At 45.1% G+C, this 24019-nt stretch overlaps 1 protein-coding gene across 3 annotated transcripts in view; it reads left to right on the top strand.

Moving 5' to 3' along the window:
- DHX35 (DEAH-box helicase 35) overlaps window positions 1-24019 on the top strand; it is a 65744-nt gene that overhangs the window by 8453 nt on the left and 33272 nt on the right. The window contains exons 3-8 of one of the 3 annotated variants that reach the window (XM_027070086.2): window positions 1557-1649; window positions 8603-8680; window positions 13697-13801; window positions 15913-15974; window positions 16817-16886; window positions 18837-18896. In XM_027070086.2, coding sequence (XP_026925887.1) covers window positions 1557-1649; window positions 8603-8680; window positions 13697-13801; window positions 15913-15974; window positions 16817-16886; window positions 18837-18896 — 468 coding nt within the window. The remainder of the gene's footprint in view (window positions 1-1556; window positions 1650-8602; window positions 8681-13696; window positions 13802-15912; window positions 15975-16816; window positions 16887-18836; window positions 18897-24019) is intronic. The other 2 variants (XM_027070088.2, XM_027070089.2) reach the window with 2 other exon arrangements.

Below are 24019 nucleotides of genomic sequence, written 5' to 3'. Positions count from 1 at the left end.
TCGAACTCACAAACCGTGAGATGGTGACCTGGGCTGAAATCAAGAGTCGGATGCTTAACCGACTGAGCCACCCAGGCGCCTTAGGAATCTTCATTTTTTAACAAATATCCTAAGAGGTTTTTCACACTAGGATGTGAGACCTACATGCTTAGACCCCATATGCCAAATTCAAAAACCCCAAACAGCCAGTACCTTACTGGGTCAGTTAGGCAGCCTTTCTGCTCTCCCAGTCCTCACCACATTATTGGTGCAGAATCAGATGGGTTGAGCGGTGGTCAGAGTGCGGGAACTTGGCAGGGCTTACTTCATTCCAAACCAGGTAGTTAGGGAATACTTTCATGACTCTCCGGAATATCAGGTGCATCTGTAAACAAATGCGGGTACAAAAATATATCCTGAAGCTAAGTAGATAGGATGTGGAAATGATCTGAATTTTCAGGGGCCAAACCAGTATTTCTGCTCACACTAAATGGGTAAAGGAAGGCTCACTTGAAATCTAGATGCAACCTACAGGTGCTGTAGTATGAACTCAGATATAGAGGTAGAGGTGAAAGCATATTCTTTTTTCTTTCTTTCTTTTTTCCCCCCAGTTAATAAATGGAAGAATTTGTAATTAGATAATACATAATTGTACAAAGTGTAAAGGTCTCCTTCACATCCTTGCCCCTCCCTGGCCACCCTCTTCCACTCCTGGAGACATTACAATGACCAGTTTCTTGTTTTGTTTTGTTTTGTTTCTCCCAAAGAGAGCTTGTACATAAGCATATATGTATTTACCCTTTCTTTAAAAGCATAAATGGTAGTGTATTATTTACACAGTTCTGTGTCTTGCTTTCCTCTCTTAACATATCTTGTTGACCATTGGTTATCAGTGCAAATAGACATTCGTTCTTTTTAACAACCATGTGTATTCCGTTATTGGAGTGTATCATAACTGACTTAACCCTGTTAGTGAACATTTAGACTGTTTGAAGTTTTGGCTGTTCACAACCCTTCAGTGAGTGTGCTGTATGTGCACTTCTTTGTTCACATGTATTAGTACGTCTGCAATTAAACTCTTTGGAAGTGACCATGTTGAATTAAAGGTTAAGTACATTGTATATTTTGGTGAGTTATTGCTCTCAATTGCACTTGGTTCAGCTTATATAGACACCAAGAGTATGTCTGCGAGTTGGAAATACATTTGGATAGTTCTTTTTAAAATTGACTTGCATGGGGCGCCTGGGTGGCGCAGTCGGTTAAGCGTCCGACTTCAGCCAGGTCACGATCTCGCGGTCCGTGAGTTCGAGCCCTGCGTCAGGCTCTGGGCTGATGGCTCGGAGCCTGGAGCCTGTTTCCGATTCTGTGTCTCCCTCTCTCTCTGCCCCTCCCCCGTTCATGCTCTGTCTCTCTCTGTCTCAAAAATAAATAAACGTTGAAAAAAAAATTAAAAAAATAAAATAAAATAAAATTGACTTGCCTTTGGCCGACAGCTCATTTCGTAATGTTTAAAAGTCTTTGTTTCGTTCTTTTGAGGAAATGTATGGCTTTTTACAACGTAGGGTTGTATTTTTCAGCTTCGGAATCATATATTATACTTGGTCGAAAACTATCAGACAGTGGTGATTGTCGGAGAGACGGGATGTGGAAAGAGCACACAGATCCCACAAGTGAGTATACGCTTCGATGTGTCTTTGCACTTATATTTGACTGGAAGGGTTTTGTAACTTGAGAACTCTCTTTACTATAATTTGCATTTTTAAGATCTGCCATCAGAGAGAAAATATCAACCGAACTGGATGTTTTTTATTCAACTTCTGGCTCTTGTGGTTTCTTTGATTAGTGTCAAAGTAACACTCGTCTTGGATTTAATATAATTCCACAGTAACGATTGAATAGCCATACTCTGAAAGGAACGGTGGGGGCTCCTTCAAAGAGGTGTAATGTGTAGTTTTGGCCTTCGAATAGTTACAGGTGAAGAGGAAGGTAAAAGGAATACTGCTACAGTTGTAAATAAAAATGGACGACTAAAGAAATACCCTCCGTGGGAGTGGAAGGAGCCCCCCGTGCAGGGCAAAGCCCTATCTAGCGTGGACACAAGTTGACGGAAGGATCGGGAAAGGCCTTGTGAGAGAAGTGACATTTAGAGTAGACACTGAACACCCATGGCAGCTGGTGGGAAGACGTTCTCCTCCAGGGAATATTGTGCTCAGGGCTGCTGGGGTGTGAGAAGTGTTTGGGACTCAGCAAGAGTTCACAGTTAGGGTGGGATCAAAGTATGTCTTATGAGGGTGAAGAGTGATGTGTAAGTAAGTGGTCAGGGATGGGGGTCGTTGCAGGTCTTTCTTTCCTTTTTAATGTAGATTTTTATTGAAGTATAAAACGCATGTTGAGAAGTTCTCATGTCCTAATTGTACAGCTTGATAAATTTTCACAAGTGAATACACCTGTGTTACCAGCACCCGGATCAAGAAGCAGAACACTATTACCAGAGCCCCAGAAGTCCCCTTGTGTCCCCTTCTGGTCTCCTGGCCTCTCCTCCTGGTCCTGCAACACAAGGGTATTTCTTATTCTGGCTTCTCATACCACAGATTTGTTCTGCCTATTTTTTTTTTAAATTAAAAAAAATTATGTATTTTTGATAGAGAGAGGCAGAGCACAAGTTGGGGAGGGGAGGAGACACAGAATCTGAAGCAGCCTCCAGGCTCCGAGCTGTCAGGACAGAGCCCGACACGAACTCACAAACTGCGAGATCATGCCCTGAGCCAAAGTCGGCCGCTTAACCGACTGAGCCACCCAGGCGGCCCTGTTCTGCCTATTTTTGAACTTGTATAAAGAGATAATACAACTTCCTTTACCCGACCCAATAATGGGTTTAGGATGTGACCCAGACATAGGTATTTCTTAAAAGGTCCCCCGGTGATTAATGTCTAGCCCGGGAAAGACAGGCGGAAGGGAACGGACAGCAGTAGAGGAAGGACGGCAGGGCACATGGCAAGCTGCAAGGAAGACAGGTGCACGTGGTATCAAGCCCTTAGCAAATTACTTGCTTCCTGCAGAGAGCCACGGGAGAAGGGCCACGCCAAGTTACCAAGAGACTACCAGAGAGTCGTGATAATCCCAGCCATCATCCTCATGAAACAAGTAATGAGTAGTAAACAAGTGCTACATAAAGTGGTCACTTTGCACACGTTACTCTGTTTAATTCCCAGTGACCCTGCCAGGCAGTACTGTTATTATTACCTTCATGTTACAGATGAGGACATTAGCAGTGATGTGGAGGAGGGGGCAAGGGTGAAAGATGGGCCATGTGAGTTGAGGTGGTCTCAGTTTGTTTTGGAGTCAGTCTGTATGCTTATTTAGTCATCTCAACCTAACTGTGTTATGTTAACAAAGAACCTGAAAATCTCGGTGGCTTAACACAAAGGTGTATTTCTTCTTTACGCCGTGTGGTCTTGGGTCGATGACCCAAGATGGCTGCTCCACATGGTCAGTGGGACCTAGGATGCTGGCCCAGTTCTTGTCTGGGCCTTGGGAGTCTTCACGGTAGCTGGCGGAATTGTGAGATGGCTCAGGTTTCAGGACTCGTGACTGGTTTGGCACTCCTCACGTTGCCTTGGAGAAAGCAAGTTTCACGGCCCGGCCCGATAGCAGTAGGGTGGCGGTATATGTAATCCTCCTATCAGGTGGGTGGCAGATATTTGGATCCATAGTACCGTACAGCACAACGATCTGGTCATTTCCCCCAGCAAGGCTTAGCTGCCAGGTAACAGAGAGGGCCTGCTGAGCGGCGAGTCCAGGGAAAGAGTGGCCTGGAGGCCAGAGAGCGGGGTCTGAGGATCCAGCCTGGGCAGTGTGGCAGCGAACGAAGGTAATTTGTTTTAAATTTTAAGGTTTATTTTAACGTTTACTTTATTTTCATCTTTTTAATTTTGGAGGAATATTCAATAGGTTCACATCGTTTAAAATTCAAAGGCATGGAAGAACATCAAAAGAAAGGATTTCTCTTTTGCCCTATCTTCTGATACTCATTTCCTTTATACAGATACAACGGATGTTAGTAGTTTCGCAGATAGAGATTTTCTTATTGCGTTTACAGAAAAGTGTGCGTGTACCTCTTTTTAAAGCACAAATGGTGGCACGTATCCATGCTTTAATATACCTGGTCCTTTTTTCCACTTAATGTGTCATTTTTCAGTTGCATAGATTCTCCATAATTTATTTTACCTGTTCCCAGTTGAGAGGCATTTAGGTTGTTTCCAGTTTTGTATTATCGCAGTGATGAAGTGAGTCAATTTTCATATGTATCATTTTGTACGCATATGGGTATACTTACAGAATAAATAGAGGAGTTATGGAGGTAATGGATCCAAGGGCACGTACATTTGAATTTAATTACTTTTAAGGAACTGTATTTTCTTACAGGCACTGTGTTTTTTTAATGCATTCTTCTGGTACACAGTTGAAAAAAGCGCAAAAGAATAAATGGGAAAGCGTGAGTCTCCTAAGCTTTGCTGGTGAAATTGGCTAGGTCATTGTGATAGATGATTATATTGTTGGTCCGAATATCTGCTACCCCTCGTGTGGACGGATCATCTCCCTTTCCTCACCACGGAGTTTCTCTTCTCCGAGATTACCACAACTTCTTATTATGGCCTAGGAAAATTGGACAGGCTGAGTGAGGAGCTGAAGGTCATGGCAAGAACATGGAGCAGGTTTTCTTAACAAACCGTCTTGCTGGATTTATATAATATCTTTCCTTGGAAAAGTACTGCATGCTGAAGCACCAAACACCAGTTTTGAAATTTCACAAACTATATGTAGAACCCAGATGATATTTTTTCCCAGAGCTCTGTCAAAACAATGGATTATGCAAACAAGCTTCCTTACTACAATTTTTATTAGTGCTGTTTTTGATGGAGTGCTTCCTAATCCCACTCCTTAACAGGAGGACCGGATTTGGTGACCCTTAAAAAGAGCGGAGATGGAATTCAGCGTGACATAACACTGCCTTTTGATAGCAACACTATACCTGCTTTTGCAGCAGCTTTACATTTCCATCTGTCAGTGGTCATTAGCATGCAGAAGTCTGAATCACAGGTGTATTGAGGAGACTGGCCTTGTGGACAGGTTGTTTGTTATTATGGAAATTCTTTTTCTTTCGCTTACCACTGTTATTAAGAGATTGACTACAGTTATGTATGTTTTATTTTGGATGGGAGAATTGTGTCCCAGTTTTGTGACAGGGCTGTGGTTTGCAGAGCTTAAATTCCAGGGCTTAGATTTTTAATCTGTCCCCCCGGGACAAGTTATGTGATCTCTTTGTTTGCTTATCTCTAAATTGTTGATGATGCTGTTAACCTTCCTTATAGGATTTGTTGCGAGGATTAAATGGGCTTGTGTGTGCAAGGTGCTCAGCACGGTTCTGGCACTTAATAAGGTAGTCCTTGAATCTTGGCTATTATTTCATTTTTTTTCTTAAGTTTTTTTTTTTTTCTTTATTTTAGAGAGAGCATGCAGGGGAGAATGGCAGAGGGGGAGAGAGAGAGAGAGGTAGAAAGGCGTGGGGGGAGGGAGGGAGGGAAAATCTCAAGCAGGCTTCACACCCAGTGAGAAGCCCAGCGCAGGACTTGATCCCATGACTCTGGGATCATGACCTGAGCCAAAATCAAGAGTCACATGCTCCATGGACCGAGCCACCCAGGCGCCCTGTAACTATTGTTTCTTGTGGCTCTGGTTTTGCGTTTGTGTTGTTTGGTGTGGTTGGTAGTGTCTTGTGTATGTATTTAATGTTTAATAGAAGAGAGAGAAACTTGACAGTTTTTATAGCAAAAAACCTACATTATCTAAAACATGTTGTTCCTTAGTCATTTTTTTTAAAAACTGTTATTTCCAGCTAATTCTGGACGAACGGAACAGTTGCAAAAACAATGCAGAATTCCCTTAAACCTCTCACCCCACCTCCCCTAGTACAGTAATCAAAAACGGGACATCACTGTTGGTATGGTGCAACAGCTGGGCTGGAGATCGTACCCAGTCTCTTCAGTTTTCTCACCAGTGTCCTTTTCCAGTTCCAAGATCCAGGACCCTATGTTGTAGTTAGTTGTTATTTCTGCCTGGTCTTCTCTAGGCTGGCACAGTGACCTAGCCTGGAGTCTGTCTTCTCATCTTTCGTGACCTTGACATTTTTGAAGAGTACTGAGCATTTATTTTCTGGAATCCCTCTCAGTTTGGATTTGTATGGTGTTTTCCCATGATTAGAATGGGCTGATGCATTGATGCATTTTGGGAAAGAATACCACAGAATTGCGGTATCCTTCTCAGTGCGTCATATCACGGGGTTTGAGATGCTAATGTGTGATCACTGGTGAGGTTCATCTTGGTTAAGGTGCCAGGGTTTGCCTATAAAGTTACTGTCTTTCCCTTTGTAGTTGGTAAATATCCTGGGGGGAGATATTTTTAGACTGCAGATACTCCCCTTCCCTTCAGGATTTGCCTCCTAACGTTAGCATCCCTCAGTGGATCTTTTGTTTTTTTCTTTTAATTAATTTATTTATTTTGAGAGAGAGAGAGAGGGAGAGAGAGCGCGCGCACAAGCAGGAGAGGGGCAGAGAGAGAGGGAGAGAGAGGGAGAATCCCAAGCCAGCTCCACACTGTCAGTGCGAGGAGCCCGATGCAGGGCTCGAACTCACGAACTGCAGGACCATGTGTGACCTGAACTGAAATCAAACATTTAACTGACTGGGCCACCCAGATGCCCCTCCCTCAGTGGGTCTTGTCTGCAGCAGTTACTCAGGTGTTTGCTTAATACTTTTCTCTTTTCTCTTTTCTCTTTTTTTTCCTTCATTAAATGGAATCTTCTGTAAGGAAGAACTGTCTTTTCTCGCTCATTTATTTATTCAATTATTTATGTACATCAATGTGGATTCATGGCTCTATATTTTGTTCTGTGGGTTAAAATCCAGTGCTATCCTTTTTAGTTTGTTAGTTTGATCATTAGGAGCTCTTTACTTAGGCCCTGTGTTCTTTCTAAAAGCCTCCGTCCTTTTTTTTTTGAACCTTTCCTTACCTTCTAGTACCATAGGATGTTCCAGGCTTGTCTAAGGTTTTCCCTGCACTAGACCTGGAATCCAACACACTGCAAGGAGCCCTGGTTCCTTTATTGGAGAATGGTGTTTAGAAATCAAGATTTGGGTGCTAGGGTGCCCATTGCTACTGAGGTGACATTGCTGTGAGTCTTCAGTGGGTAGATTTAGGAAATCTTTATGTGACTACCAATCCCCACATATAAGAGCATCTGTATATCTGTGTCAATCTGTATATGTATTAAAAACCTTGAACTTATGCCGATACTTCTGATTCCAGTCCCACACCACAGGGCTCATTTTAGCCTTTCTTGATTTGTAACTTTTCTCCAACAGGGAGAAACTCAGACCTCATTGTTTACAGTATGTTAACTTATGTGTTAGATCCTAGTATAAACATAAAGCACTTTTAGAATTGCTAACCCATATGCCCATTTGCTTATTTACTAACATTTACTAACTGGATCACAGTTCTCTTTGTCTTTGGCTTTACAGCATCCAGTCCAGACATTGTTCTCCAGTTACTTAGGTCAGGTCTTTTCCACTGGCTTCGTTGTGATCACGTTATTCATTTGTACTACAGAAAGGGCCATGTGTCAGCGTTTGTATTTCCTTCTGATTTCTCTTCACTTACATCTCGGTCAGTTTGTTTAGTTTTTGGGTACTTGAAGACCACGTGAAACATGACTGGCTCTAACAGTCAGAGCTCCACAAAATCATCTACTCAGAACATTGTCACTCCCTCTTCGTCCCCTGCTGCCCTGTTTCTATTTCTCCCTTTTTCCTGCGAATCCTTCGTAGACCGGCATTCTCTCTAGTTCCTTCCCTTATTTCTTTTGAACAAGTGAGCAGGTACGTTTTTATGTAGTGGCATTTTTGTTCTTTTTTTCCTACTGTAGAATACGTACTCCTGGTGAAACAATGTAGACGTTATAAAAATATATAACCGATAACCACTGTTATCCACTTTAGGCTTTAAAAATGTAAACGATAAAATAAATATATAACAAATGAATACATAAAGCAAATAAATATGTAAATAAATCAGATAAATACACATAATCAAATTTTTTGTGTACTGATGTAATGGCGTATGTACACGGACAAAACCCAGTTATTTTTATTTAATCTGACTAAGATGTTTTGTATGGTTGATATTTACATTGAGTTGGCTCGGCGTGTACTTTAAAATTCTTTGTTCTGTGGATTCAGCAGCGTTCTGTGTGACCCACGGATAGCTGTTTATTCCTCCAGGCAGCGCTGGCACCTGGAAATTAGTAAGACCGGAGCGTCAGAATGTTGACCATGTGCCTTGGTTCTTCTGATTATTAGCTCTGATGTGAACGCAGGCAAATTACCTAACATTTCCAAGCCTCAGATCCCTCATTTGCGAAATAATTTCCAAAATGTCTGCTGGGATCAGAACGCTCTGTTACTAACTTTGTCGGCGATTTTGACACAAGACGAGGTTACCTTGGGGAAAGTGGGTTCTGGAGAAGTGGTGTCGCGTGCAAACTTAGGTGTGCTTTTTTCTGCAGTACCTTGCAGAAGCTGGCTGGACGGCCGAAGGAAGAGTCGTGGGAGTGACCCAGCCCCGAAGAGTGGCAGCTGTCACAGTGAGTCTCTTTTCCGGGTTGCAAAAACTCCATCTGCATCTTCTGTTTTCAGTGGCTTATTTTGTTTTCTTGTTTCCTGAGAGCTCCAAGTGAATATGAAGTGGCTCCTTAAGTATTTTAATTCCTCAGTTTAAAAAGAGCTGTGACCTGCTTACTTTTGCAAAGTTGGTGCTTGTATGAGCTTGACGAATTTTTTAAGTAGTAATAAAGTACAGAGGAAATCACAACAAATAAAAAATAATGAAAAAACGAAAATCTCATCGCCCAGTGAAAACCTTGTGAACATTTGTGAACCTCGTTCCAAGCTCTGCTTTTATGTTCACGTAAGGATGAATCGGCTGGATGGACGGGAGTAGTTCTGCAAACATGGGGTCCCGGCTGTGCATTTGCCTTTGTTGGATTTAACAAAAGGGGAAACTGGAGTGAAGCAGGAGTCGGTGCTGAACGCGGGAGAGATGGGTGTTCGCCACAGGAAAATGTATGAGAGCTTAAAAACGAAGAAAAAAGATTCCAAAGAGCTTGACGATGTTACTCGTTTTTGAAACCACGTTCGGTAGTTTCCTGTGACAGACGAACAAATGCACACTTAACTCTCTGTATATTTTCTCCCTCCGTTTGTTATAGATGCAGCGCTAGGATTTTTAATTTCAAGGGTTATAAATACATGTTCTTTTCCTGTAATCACCAATCGCTCCCACAGCTGATGAACTTTAATTCATCAGTTTAAATAGAGCCAGTGTTCATCACCAGTTCTCTTCCGTGGTTTTGCTAACCTCAAATGGTTCATTTTGCCTTATTGCTTCATTGGCTGAATTTTCTGTGCCTGAGAACGTTTGATTGTGGTCTTTGTTACGAAATTCTTGGTTCACACTCTCTTTCCCTAGGAACTGTGCAGACACTTTGCACTGCCCTTGGCCTGGAGGATCACTGTGTAGATGCCTGAGTTCCAGTGGGTTCTCTCCGCTGCCCTCCTGGCTCACTTTCCCTGCTTGTAAGCTTGTTTTTGTGCCAGGATACATCTCGATGCTGATTGTTCTGTCTCATTTTTTCTTAAATATGGAAGAACTTTCCGCCTTCAGGTTCAAATCTCAGGTTTTCTTCTGTTAGATGTTGGCAAACTTCCGTTCCATATATGTTTTCTTTTGTGTAAGGGCATCAATTCAGTGATATTAGATATCCTTTGTTTGCTTTTAGTGTTTATCACCATCTCTGGAATCATCTGCTCTTTTGCGGTTTCTTTTGTAAGATTTCTCCAAGCCTGTCCGCAATGTTTGTGATTGTTTTTAGTCAAATGTATTCTGTTTGGGTTCCTTTATATCTCTACTTGGGTCTCATAATCACTTCTTTGAAGGTTTTTTTCATTTTGTTTTGTTTTGTTATTTGTTTTGCTTTAAAAGAGAAGTGAGGGGCGCCTGGGTAGCCCAGTTGTCTGACTCTTGGTTTCAGCTCAGGTGGTGATCTCATGGTTCACGAGTTTGAGCCCTGCATTGGGATTCTCTCTCTCCCCTCCCCTGCATGTGCACACACACTGTCTCTCTCTCTCTCTCTCTCTCTCTCTCTCTCCCTCAAAATAAATGTCTAAAATGGGAGGAGATATTACAATACATTACAAATTTTAAAGGTGATAATATTACAAATTTTTTTTAAAAAATCCAGAAAAATAACACAGTGCTATTATTAACTGCCTGACACATTTCTGTAAATCCTTTTGGCCGGCAGTTGTTGACTGCCTTGCCATGGATCGCCTCTTCACACGACAGTGATTTCCTATTCTTTTTTTTACAGAGGGAGTAGAGCAACATTTTCGTGTTTCCCCGGAACAGTCGATTCACATTTGCTTTTTATTATTGCCACTGAGGAAAAGTTTCTTTAATTTTGTAAGTGGTTGTTTGTAGCATTGTATACATTTGGGGAATTGTTCTCAAATTTGAGAAAAGCCTCTCAGGGTTCTGTCCTATGGAAGCTGTGAGATTTGGGGACCTCCACAGACTGACTTGTGACCTGCCCACTTAAGACCTTAATCCTGCTTGTTTCTTGGGAAAATCCCTTTTTCGTGTGTGCCGGAACCTAGGATTAAACTGTGGAAAAGACTTTTAAAATTTCTTTTTAATTGCTTTTTTCCTTGTGTTCCTGCCTTTCTTTCCTTCCTGGTCGGCTTCGCTGCGGCGGGCTGGCGTTAGTACTTTGATGATAATTGCTCATCCTTGCAGTGGGCCACCGACGGCTGCAGAATGGTGAGGCTCCGCTGGGCTGGATAACGCACGGCCTCCCCCCACATCTCTTCTCCTCCTTTGCTGGGCCAAGGTGGGGCTGCGGAGCTCGAGGCGCACGCCGAGGTGATTGCAGAGGTCTGTCAAGGCTCATGACAAAATTCTTTGGGCTCTCTGGCTTAGGATTCGATACTTGCTGCCTGACTGCATGCCTCTCCTTCAGTCCTCTCCCCCTTGTGATTGTCTGCTATCAAAATGGATTTCCACTGAGACATGTCCTAGGTCTTCTGGACCCGAACACGCTGCTGTTTCTTGTCTTCCTAAAATAAGGATTGCCCGTCCTGACTGTTGGGGCCGTGGCGCCACATTAAGCCGTAGTAGTCGGCCATGGTTGACCTTGGAGCCTCTCTAGAGTCAGGCCTCAGGGCATCTGGCAGCTGTGCTTCCCAGTTTGTTGTCTGGCCTTGTGGCTCTTTCCTCCTTTCATCGGAGATACAGGTTGTGGCTGATTAATATGTTTTATTTCTTTTATTGTTTTAAATTAGCTCTTCAGAGGAATGCCTCTATTTTGCCATCTTTACCTGGACAAGAAACTAATCCTGTTGCCTTGAGTTACTTGTGCTCTGTACTGAGTTTTAATTATTGTGTCCTCTTTTTTTTCCCCAAAGTCCATTTTCTGATTGTCTTCAAGGCAGAAATTATTGATAAACATTTTTTCTGAGCCTGTGTAAGTAAAAACAAGAGATAACAGTTGGGAAACCACTAGACTTAGTAACCTTCTATGTCACTGAAAGATGACTCAGTTACTTAGGAATTAGAGCAATTTTTCCTGTATGTAGTTCAGACTCCCAGCTCTTAATCATGCCGCGTTTTGCTCCAAATTTGTAGCTATGGATAATTTCCACGAAGCCCCATGCCTTCTCTTGAAAGGTCAAAGAGTGTATAAATCAACGGGGTAGTGTTAATAGAGCTGTGAAGTTGGGAATGCTACATCTCAAAAAGTACTTTGTGTGCAGACTAAACTCTGAAAACCATCTCAGAGCCTGAGAACAGATCGCGCAAGCCTTTGCTCGATCTCCGTGAGAGGCGGTCCGCCTAATGAGGATATCTGTTGGACTGCTAGGGTCTGGGTTCGCCTTCAAGACCAGGCCCTGCCTTGACCTGTGATTCAGGACAAGCCCTAACCCTGTCTTACTTCGGTTTCTTCCTCTGGGAAAACAAGGGTACCTCGCCTACCTCGTGGGCCGTGCGCGTATTTAGCGAGATACAGTTTTTGGAAACTTGGAGCACAGCACGGGCCAGTGGTTAGTGCTCGGTGACTGGGTTCTCCTTTTTGTTTCCTTTTCCCTGTGTTTGTTTGCCTGTGTCAAAAACATAGTATTTACCCGGTCCGGTTGATGGAGTCATTGGGAGTGAAACTTAAATAGTAGAGGTAAAAATCTGTCAGAAAGCCTTTTCAGTGTCCAGTGATGTGATCATACATGAAAGACTAAAATAAAAAGTTTGAAAATAAAATATCTTGGATAGCAGATGTGTCCGAATCATGAAGTAATAAGGCTTGGCCCGAGGGCTGAGTGCAGGGAGGCTCCGGGCTCCTGCCCCTGGGGCCGCCGCAGCCCAGCGGCACTGGCAGGAAGCCCTGCCTGCAGACACCTCCTGTGCCGGCCCACGTCCCCGACCCAGGACTCGGAGACTCCGTGGAGAGGTCGCCTCACCTGTGGGAGCGGGTGCCCGGCTGCCTGCCTCGCGTGGGGGGCGGTGTGCCAGGTCCCCGGGAAGCCTCTCTACTACCGTTTGCCTGTGGTTCTTTTCAGTTAGGTAGTTTATACGGTGAACATTAAACTCTTTATTTTCTTTTTATTGCTCTCCCACTTTGATATTTATCTATTATTTCAAATATTCTCCATTAATGAGTTGACAGCCTTTGCCTTCGAGGGGTGGTGGGAGTTCTTGCCGTTGGGTTTTGTCTTCTCTTTCCTGTGTTCACCTCTCATTTGTCATATGTTGGTAAGTGAAGAAGAAATCTATGGATTGTGGTCTTTCTAATATATTGTTATGTGCCTTGTTTTCTACTCTTACTTTATTAAGGTAACTTGGATCCTTCATTAACCTTCTCACCTGCTTATCCACCCTGTTCCTTTTTTTCATCTTTTAACCTACGTTCTTCTTTTTTGTTTCCCCTTTTACTGCTTTTTTGGTAGCTGGGGCACTGTTGCAAATTGTTTTAGGTTATCTGCCTCTGGAAACGTCATTGCTTTGCCTCCAAAGGGAAAATGAACTTGGCCCAGTGTTGAATGGGATCATTCCTGTTCTCCTGCCTTCATGGTCCAGTGGAAGGTACTTTATTTCGAGGCGTGAAGACGTGAAAATTTGTCCTTAGTCCGTGTGCTAAAGAAAGCTTTACTAGGGTGTAATCTTGTCACTTCTTCAACTTTTTGCTTCAGCCGCCAGGAAATGCCGAGCCGAATTTGTGGCTCAACTGAAATCATTTTGGCACATCCATGTTTTAAAATTCTCTCATTGGCTTTGGTCTTTTGAATTTTATCTGCCATTTCTTTGGTCCGTAACATCTTTATGTGATTCCATTGTGCGGCTTATTGTTACATGGTAGTTAATTATAAGCTGCCTCAAGTTGGGTGTAGAATAAATCACATGCTTGCTCTCTAATGACCTGCCCCTTTTCTTCTCATTCTCCATGGTGTTCACATACTATTCAAAAAATAAGGGACCTTTAGATTTTCCACAGGATGTGCTCTGTGCAGTAATTTCTGCGTCTCTGTTTTCAGCATGATCTTTCTTCCCAAAGGTTGCAGGGAGAGTAGCTGAGGAAAGGGGTGCGCTGCTGGGCCACGAGGTGGGCTACTGCATCCGCTTTGATGACTGCACCGACCCACTGGCCACGAGAATTAAGGTGAAGTGCTCACACTGCTTTTCGTGCTGTGAACCAAGAAGATTATTGGGGGGAAATTACGAACGTGCAGCCTCACTGCTGACGGGGACCTTGATGCCATGGCAGAAAGTGTATGAACTCACCCTGCCCTCAGGGAGATGAGTCCGCGGGAGGTGCGGCGCTCTCCCAGAGAGTCCTTGAATCATAGCCCAGAAGGGACCTTGGAAGGAAGGTTAAGCCCTTGGTTCGACAGATGAAGAGGTTGAGGGCCCGGGAGGTTGAATGGCTTGTCTGAGGTCTGTGCCCGTTGGTGATGGAACCAGGACTTGAGGCTGTCCTTTCTTCCATGTGTTTTATTGTTTTTCCACCAATTCACACAGCTGTCAAAACAAAGAAACTTGCCTGCGAAAGACTTAACGACAGGGACAAGGCAGTATCAGTTGATAAGCATGGAATTCCCAAAGTTAGAACTTGGCCATTTTTACAGGATGACAGATTTTACTTGTGTGTTCTTTGACTAGTTGCTACTGTTGAAACAATCAGCATCCGTGGTAATCAGTGTACAGTCACCGGGGCGTCTGCTCCTCAGGGCAGTGCTGGAGTCGTTCTCATCAGACAGTACTGCAGAACAATGAAAATGCCCTGATGAAATGGAAATTGGTTATAAGAATCTCCATTACCTCTCAATTTGCAGCAGAGGAAAGTTGAAAATAATCAGATGAACCAAACAAGGTGGTGTTTTATAAAAATAGGGATCTTATTTTCTAGATTTCTGTATTTTGTTACCTTTGAGATTTTGCCAGGTCAAGGGAACATTCTTCTGTACCATCAAATATATTTAAAGTAGGTAATTTAGCAAATTGTTAAAACAAATGGTCGTTTCTGAGTCTTTCACGAGAAGCTTCTGTATTCCATTTGGCCATCATTTTTAAGGTGCTCTGCTCCTACCTGGTGCCTGTCGTCGGTGGTGGGTCCTCCTCCTCACTGCTCTGCGTGTGTGTGGCAGCTGGTACCAGGCTCAGGATGGAAGCGCATCCTGTTCTTAAACACGAAACAAAAAGTAGAAACACTGAGCTACAGCATGCGAGGGAGATGGTTAGCCTGGTTAAAGTACTGAGCTGTTTTAGACGACATTAATAACGTAGTTACTACTGCATGTTTTTGAAGCATTTTATAAACATTCGTTAATCCTAAATAATAATAGCTGATATTCTTGAACACTGTGTGCCAGGTCCCGTGCTGAACACTTTACGTGTACTGTCTCTCTTAGTTATACCACAGTAACCCTCTGAGGTACATCCCTTTATTATCTCCGTTTTACAAATGAGGAATCAGGCTCAGAGAGGGTAGGTGGCTTGCCCAAGGTTCACACAGCTCGTGAGAGGCGGAAAGAGGATCCGGGCTCCCAGCCCACGGACACCACAGCCTTTCTTAACCACCGCCCTATCCAGCCTCCCTAAGATAATAGCAGGCGAAGCCCAAGTTAGCAACCTCAGAGCTGCAAGTCTGAGTTGGAACATTTTTTAAAAAATTTTTTTAATGTTTATTTATTTTTGAGAGAGGGAGAGGCAGAGTGCAAGCTGGGGAGGGACAGAGAGAGAGAGGGAGACACAGAGTCCGAAGCAGGCTCTGGGCTCCGAGCTGTCCGCACAGAGCCCGACGTGGGGCTTAAACTCAGGAACCGTGAGATCATGACCTGAGCCGAAGTCGGACGCTCACCGACTGAGCCACCCAGGGGCCCCTGGAACATCTTAAGAACAACGGCCTCAGATTCATGGCCTTTCTTTGCGCAGACAGGGTTTGTCTTCATGGCCATTCATCCACAGTACTGGGAGTGCAGGCCCGGAGGAAGCGGGGTTGAGCCGATGTCAGATGGTAAATGCGGGTGGGATTCTGCTGGAAGATTTGCAGGCCCCAGCCGCGGACCCCGTAATTGAAGTCTTGTTTGTGAACAGTTTCATGGCTTGATAACAAAAATGTCGGGGCATTTCCTCAGTCCTCTGTGGGAATTACCTTGTACGCATACTGGCAAAGAGGCTGTATGCATTTGGTTACACTTGAGCTTTGAAAAAAAATCATGAACGTACAGCGTAAATGAATTATTTCTAAAACTTTGTGTCTCTGTTTTTTAGTTTCTGACTGATGGAATGTTGGTCAGGGAAATGATGGTTGATCCGTTGTTAACAAAATATAGGTAAATGTGTTTTTCCTATGATAACTTCCCTGAAGTTTGAAAGGCACACAAGTAGATTGAGAAGCAGTTGTGTCAATAGCTGGGATTTGCAACTGCCTTCAGTTGGCCCAAAGCTTTCCCTCCTTACCTGGGCTGTTTTGACCTTTGACGCTTTCTCAGAGTTTACTGACAGTAAAAAATGGGCACTTTAAAAGCCCTGTCATTATTTGAATAATCTGTTGACTCGTCATACTTATCTTGGCCACTGTTATATCCCCGGCTTGATGGTGACTGTGGATGCCAGCATAGAAATGGGCGATGTTGGTTGGATATTATATGCAGAGTCCAAATAATTACTTACACTCTGTGTGTCTTTGTCCATTACTCATTAACGTACCAACGTTGTCCTACACAGGCTCTGGGGTATGTTGGGAAAGGATGTCGCATTTGACACCCATGTATACATGTGACCCATCTGTGCTCACATGTCTGTGCTGTTATCTGCAGCCTAACAGTCTTCGGGTAGTGGGGCCTTGCTCGTAATTCTATGTGCTTTGTGGGGGTTATGTGTTATATTGTGATTTAAAAGTCAGGTATTAGGTCCTATGAGAATCCAGTGTGGGTTATACCACTCTTTAAAGATAGCAAAAAAAATATGCACCGTTCTTCACCAAGATATGTCAGTGTCACCATTCTTGTTAGCTGAATAGTCGGCTCCTTGACAAAGACGAGTTACTTAGCTCTCCTTTCGATACAAGGTGATTGCATGGGGACTAGATACCCAGAAGTCCCTTTGATGGTCTGGGTGGGATTATGCAGGTGGTTTGTTTGGTGCTCACTGAGGTCTTCCCTTTGATCCTTAGTGCCATCATGCTGGATGAAGCCCACGAGAGGACCTTGTACACAGACATTGCCATTGGCTTGCTGAAAAAGGTGTGATTTCGCCGCCAGACTTTTGTTTTTCTGTTTCTGTTTTGTTTTATTGCTTGGTTAGGAAAGTAATTGTAGCAATTTGGGAAATCCAGTAAAATATGAAGGAAAGACATTCAAATGATCCATACTTCTGCTCACTCAGAGAAAATTACTGGTAGAATGTTGATACGGTTCTTTCTATTCTTGTGTGTATCTGTGTGTGTACCTGAATCTGTGTTGGCAATAAGAGGCATTGGATTGTATGTGCTAACTTGTATCTCGCACATCTCTCTTAATATTACATCGAGATCGTTTCTCTGTGTCATTAAATAGTCCCCGAAGACATTATTTTTAATAATGGCTATATAATCACATGTCTCTCTCTTGCCTTACTGTTAGGCATTTGAATGGCTTCCAGATTTGAAGTCTTTTCAATAATACTGCAGTGAGCACCTTTGTAATGAAATCTGTTGCATTTGTTTCTTTTCTTTTTTTAACTTTTTACTGTAGCAGGTTTCAGGTATACCACGGAGTAAAGAGAGGGGCTTAATGACCCCTCTGTGCCCATCATCCGGATTCACCTATTACAACTTATTGCCAGTCTTGTTTCAGTTTTACCTCGCCTCCCTTCCCCGTACTTTCCGATTGTTTTCTTTGGACGCAGTCCTAATCGCAGGAGTCTAGAGAGAGGTAGGTGATAGAACAGGGTGATTAAAAGCATGGACTCTGGGTCAGACCGCCTGGGTTCAGATTCTGACTCTGCTGGGTTTACGTATCTCTCAAATAGGGATAGTAGAAGTCTCCATCTGTGCTAGTACACTTTCCCATATGGCCACTAGCCACCCGTGGCTAGTCGGATTTAAATTAGTGAAAGTAGAATTAAAAATTTAAACGCAGTTCCTCTGTCACATTGACTAAATTTCAAGAGCTCTATAAGCATGCGTGGCCAGGGGCTACTGCACTGGACGGAGCCTCTCTGTCACTGGAGAGAGCTCTCTGGGACAGAGCTGCTCTGTATCATAATTTATTGTGAGGCTCAAGTAAGATCGTGTACAATTCGTAGGACGGTACCCGGCACCGAGTCACAAATAGACTGTGAGGTCCCACCTTTGTGCAAATTAGAAAAAGATGCCCACACTAAGAGTCTGTCCACAGTTAGGTGAGGGGAGGGTGGTCTGGACTTCAGATGCCCCTAGCCGCCTCAGCCAGGCATCTTTGTGCAGCACATAGGCCACACGGCTGTACACAGGGACCCTGGAATAGCGCGTGACTTAGTTTACGTTAGTTCTGTTAGTTGCCATTGTTCCTGTTATTTTTGTTATTTTTATTCTTTGGCCAGAGATTTATACTTCTGATACTTAGGAGGGATTATCCCACCTGCTTGTATCCTCTTGGGAACAGTATAATAAGAGGCTTATGTCACTGCATCTTTGCCAATCCTGAGTAATTAGCCTTAAATAGATTTTTGCCAGTGTGGTAGATGAAAGAAATGTCATTGTTACTGTATATTTTTGCTGCAGTTCATATGATCATTGCTTCTCTGCCTGTTGACCGTTTCTTTCTCTGAATACCTTAAGATCTTTTGTCCATATTTCTGTCTTGGTGTTAATGTTTATTTGTTTGCTTTTAATGAATTTTTTTATGCTTTAACTGTGTATACTGTCTGGCTATCCAGAGACCCAAGTATCAGGAAAAAATGGTTTTACCTTTGGTAAATTCAAATTCAGTTCTTAAAGCTCCTTTATGCTTTCTATAGACATTTTTTTTAGCTTTTTATTTTGGAAAATTTTACTACTTACACAGTTAGCATAGTATGTTGAGCCACCTTTTTACCTGTCACTCTAACACCAGCTTATAACTGTAAGCTCCCCCCAGGCCCCCCAAAAATAGACGCACTGAATTATTCTGAAGTAAATTTCAGGGACCAGAGTATTGCACTGTGTCATTGTTTCTTAATGCCTTCTTTTTTAGATTCAGAGAAAGCGAGGGGATCTTCGATTGATTGTGGCTTCAGCCACTCTGGATGCAGAGGTACAAGCATTTCCCCCAGCCCCCGCTGTCCCCTGTAAGCACTGGGATTGTTGGACGTGTCCATGGGAAGTTACCTGTAACGAGAGCTGATCTCTGGTGGAATGGCCTACCTTCCCTGTGGGGCCATCCGATGTCCTAGATTCCGTTTGATCAGAGGATACTCCTTTTTAGCTTGTGGGTGGAAATTAGCCTGTAATCAAGTGAGTTCATAATTACCTACTTGTCTTGTTTCTCTACATACTGTGGTTCTCCCCACGCAGGCAGTTTCTTTGTTACTTTTCTCGGTATGAGGTTATATTTCTTGGATTTATTTATGACTGCGGCACTTATGTTTAGATTTTTTTTGCACGTGCAGTTGAAGTTTTCCCTGTATGTATAATAATTTCCATGTTATTGCTTTGACAGCCCAGCTTACATTATTTTTCTTTCTTACCAAGTAATATTTTAGTTCTAATAGCAGTTCAACTTAGATAATTTTGATCACTTCCTGTATGTAAATACGTAAATAAATATAAGTATAAATATATACTAATAAAGTAAGTATAAGTATATACTAATATACTGTGCTAATAAGCACAGTGCTGACTACGGGTGATCGATACCCTCCCTGAACTTCTTGGGAAGCTGACACATAAATAGATGTTTACAGATCAGTATGTCAAGGTGCTGAGACGGCTAAAGCGAGGGCTGCTTAAGTCCAGCTGGCTGGAGGACGTCCAGAAGCTTTCACGGAAGTCAGACATCCCATTTGGGTTCAAAAGATGCGCAGAAGTCTACCAGATGGGCAGGGGTGGGGAAGGACATTCTAAGCAAGCATAGAACCATGGGCGCATGATGCCATGTGTCCAGGGGGCTGTGAGGCAAGGGGAGGTGGGAGTCTTCCCTTGCCTCCAGGGCCTATGGGGTACGATCTGCCCCCAGTCCCCTCTCTTGTCACCTCTTTGACTTCCTCTCCGTCCACAGTCTCTCCTATGCACCTCACACCCGGCCTCATCTTGCTGTTCCTCAGAAAAACCCAAGTATGCTTTTACTCTGGCGGGACCCTCTCTCTAGACGGTGCTCCCACACGTTCTCGTGGCTCCCTCACTTCATCCCGGGTTTGACCGTGTATTAGTCTCTCTGAGAGGCCTTTTCTCACTACCCTGACTGAAACCGCGCCTTGCTGCTCTCCATTATCGTATTCTGCTCAGTTCTTCTGTTTAGCATTTGTTAGTACCCAGCATTGTATGCATAGCCAAGTGTTCGTTTATTGCGTGTCTCCCGTCAGTGAAATAAAAGTTCTGCAAAGATTGGGACTTGGAATGTCTTAGTATTTTATCCCTTTCACCTGAAACAGTGTCTGGCACAGAGTAGATGCTTTTAGGTTTAGGGAATTTTGACAGAATGGGAAGCCCTGGAAATTAAAATGGAGAGGTTGGGAGGGGTCAGATGATGGAAGGTCTTATAGGCCAAGCAGAGGAGGAAGGATCCACCCCACACCTGGTTGGGAGCCCTGGGATAGTGTGAGGAGGGGCAGTGCCTTGATCACATTTAAGTTCTAGAAAGATCACTCTGGGTGCCCTGTAGACGAGGCAGGAGTAGATGTGGAGAGAGATACCAGTCAGCAGGCCAGTTCTTTCATCCAGCTGAGATGTGAAAAGGGCCTGGCCCCTGGCTCCTGGCCTCCCTGTGGCTTCAGGGATTCAGAGAAACTTGGAGAGAGCAAAAACTCAGTGTGTCTAAGAGGGGTGTCTGCGTGTGTAGCCTGGCTGATTTCTCGGACCTTCTCAAGGCCGTCTCTTGTCTTTAGTTGGCTCTTGATAACCTTTGGGTCAAAGCTCTTTGTTGCCCTCTTGAATTACTTCTCACCCCATGGCCTATGGCACCTGCCGGCACACGGGTTAGAGGGCTCTGCCCCACCTCACCTCCCGTCATTGCCTCCGTGCCCACGTTGCACAGAGCATCTGCTTCTGTTTGACCTCTTACCTTCGTCTCCCCTTCTCTTTTAAAAATGATTGCCAACAGTTTTTATTGTGTTTGAAAATGATGACGTCCCAGTGTTTTCTTAGAATTGTTGTGGAAATTTATTGCTTCCAGTATCCTTTCCTTGTCTTTTGGTGTGGCCCAGAGACTTAAAAAAAAAACGGCTTCTTTCCATTCTGCCTATAGTAGTTGATATAGGTGGACTTTCTGGAAGTAGGTTTTTTAAGTGGGAGAGTGGAGTGTAGGAAGCTTGGCGCGGCCTGGGGGTGCTTTATGATGCAAGGCATGCTGGGCCTTCGCTCCTTCACCCACCCTTGCTCAGCTTCTCCCCTGCCAGGGGGAGGAGCCTGTGTGTGTGTGAGCAGGGATCTCGTGGGCCGGAGTTAGTCCTATGTGACTGAGGGCGTCGGAGGGTGGGAGTGGGTGCGTGTGGGGCGTGGGGTGGGAGTCCCTACGTGAGAGGAAGAGGGTGAGGGAAATCAGTGTACTGGAGTGAGGGAGTGGGGACAGTGAGGGTCGAGGTGGCAGGATGTGGCTACAGCAGCATTTGCCCTGGAGGCCCAGGCGTGCCAGACCCTCGCCCCTGGCTTCTCAGCTCCTGGCTCTGTGGGTGACGGACTAATTCCAGGCCCCGCTGTCTGGAGGGGTAGATGCCATCTGCTCTGGTTTCAGGGCCTGGGGACACCTAGCCTGGCAGTGAAGACACCGGTGACCGCGGCCTGGGGGGGGCAGAGGCAGGGCCCATCGGATCGTGGCCTTGATTGGGTTAGCTGCTTTGTTAATGGAAGCTTAATTGTGCGAGCAATTCTAGAACATGACCAGGTATAATTAGGAAGTATTAATTGACCATTGTATCACAGGCTATTGTTTTTCTTTTATGTGCTTCCATCCACATGGCAGGAAATCTGGTTGCTGACAATGCCGAGGTTTTTTGTCACTGGTCCAGCTGCTTGCAGAAGACTGATTTGTCTTTCCAGATTCCTAGAGAAGGAACTGAGGGTCAGCTGGGGTCAGGTACCCCCTCGGGACCAATCTGCATTGACCAAGGGCTGTGGGCGTGTGGTGTAGACATGGCCGCTGGGAGTCCACTTCTGTGGGTCAGGTCTGGGCAGCTGTCGGGGAGGGGAAAGTGGTGAGCTGGGAAGACAGCCCAGCAGATGTCCTCGTCATTTATACTCTGTTCCAGAGACCGTCCTCTTTTTGTCATTTGATGTTCTGGGCCATGTGTCTGTGTTGGTCCGAGCCCACCTCTTTAAGACCTGACTCACACGCTCCTTTTCCTGGAGCTCCTTCCTCACCTCCTCGCTCTCGCCGCTCCTTCATTCGGCCTCACGCTGTATTTGCTCTCTAGCCTGTAACTCTATGTAGTGTGTGTTTTACGTTTCCAGATGAAGATGAAAGGTAATTATCCTGAGGCTAAAAATCTTGTGCCTCCTCAGTAACGCTGAGTTTCATTTCCTGAAAGAGCAAGTCCCTGTCCGTTCTCTTCGGCACCACATGTTCGGAATGAGGTGTAGCCATCCTCCTTGTTCTGCTTGCCTTTTTGGTAACATTCGGTTCTCTTCACCAGGCCCCCCCCCCTTTTTTTTCCTAATGTTTATTATTTTGAGAGAGAGCACGAGCAGGGGAGGGGCCGAGAGAGTGGGAGAGAGAATCCCAAACAGGCACCTCACTGTCTGCGCAGAGCCATCAGCTCAGAGCCCGACGTGGGGCTTGAACTCCCAAACCGTGAGGCCTTGACCCGAGCCGAAGTCAGGAGTCAGCCGCTTGACCCACTGAACCACCCAGGCACCCCCACCAAGCCCTTCTTAAAATCTTCCTTCTCAGTCTGCTACTTCCGGATCCCTGCCGTCTCCCCTCTCTCCTGCCTCCCTGCGGCTTCCCCTCAGACTTCTTTGCCGGCTGCTGTTCCTCCTCAGGGCTGCCCGCCTCCGCGGCCTCTGGTTCAGCCTACACTTTGTGCTTGTGGCCATCTCGACCACGTTCCTGTGCTCCCGCTGAGTTGTTCGCAGCTGGCTGGTCACCGGCCACCTGAACTCACAGCCCCGTGACTGTTGGCTTCTCTGTGGTCCTCTCTCATCGTAGTTGTTCAGGCTCAAGACTTGCATTGCTTCAGGGAGTGTTATCCCTGACCAAGAAGTAATTCCATTCTCTCCACTCCCCGGCTGCCGGGCCCCGTCAGTCTTACCTCTGGCATATGCTTCGCTTTCACCCGGCCCCTGCCCAGCGTACGCCTCATTCTCTCCTCTGAGCTCTTCCGATAGCTTCCTGAGTTAGTCGGCTGGCCTCCAACCTCTTCTTGCCCCTGCCTGCCTTCACAACGGCCACCGGAGCCAGGCATCCAGAAGGCAGGTCTGATGACGTCACGCCTGTCCTCACCGCTCTCGCCTTGTGAGTCAGGTGAAGTGCCCGTGCGGCCTGACGTTGGCCCTTTCAGAGCGGTAATACAATCGCTTACTGATGATACATACTTTAGGCCAGACCTGTGGACTATAGTCACGTACGCTTTATGTGGCCTGTGTGGTGGCCTTGCAGGGGAGATAGCAGTTTGTCTCTTTTGTAGACAAGAGGACTAGTTCCGAACAGGGCTGGCCTGCCCTAGACCTTGGGCCCTCTCCTCTGTCGGGGGCCGCTTTATGTCTTAGTCTGCACTCTGCTCTCATCCTGGGGTCAGGGGGGGCGGTGTCTGATCTCCTTCGCAGCCAGTGATCATCTTCCTCATCCGTTCAGGCTCAGCCAGGGGTGCTGCTGCCTCTCTGAAGCCTTCCCTGAAAGCCACTCAGCGTTGACCTTTCGTTCTCTCCCAGTCACTGGCAGCTTTGTTCTGGTCACGTAGTCACTCTGCCTCGCTTTGTGTTGTGACTGGTTCTCTGCGCGCCTGTCCCCTGGAGTATTCAGTCTCTCTAGTGTGGAGGAGCCGTCCCTGCTCAGTTGTTTGGGCGTCGCTTGCAGCCTGCCTGTTATACATGCACATCAACGGACACAGGAGGGCTGAAGTCCCTTGAAGGGAATTTATCCAAAAGGGAAGCGAAGAATGGTGCCCTGTGGTTCTTCATAGCAAAACATGGTCCTTTGCTGGCATGAGGCACTTGTATGTCTGTGCCGACTCTTCTCAGACACAACTTTGAGGTCAGCGTATAGCATCCCATTTTCTGTAGTTC

Source organism: Acinonyx jubatus, chromosome A3 (assembly GCF_027475565.1).
Source record: "Acinonyx jubatus isolate Ajub_Pintada_27869175 chromosome A3, VMU_Ajub_asm_v1.0, whole genome shotgun sequence".
Classification (NCBI taxonomy): Eukaryota; Metazoa; Chordata; class Mammalia; order Carnivora; family Felidae; genus Acinonyx; species Acinonyx jubatus.
The sequence above is the reverse complement of the archived record's forward strand: the minus strand, read 5'-3'. Positions and strand labels throughout refer to the sequence as shown.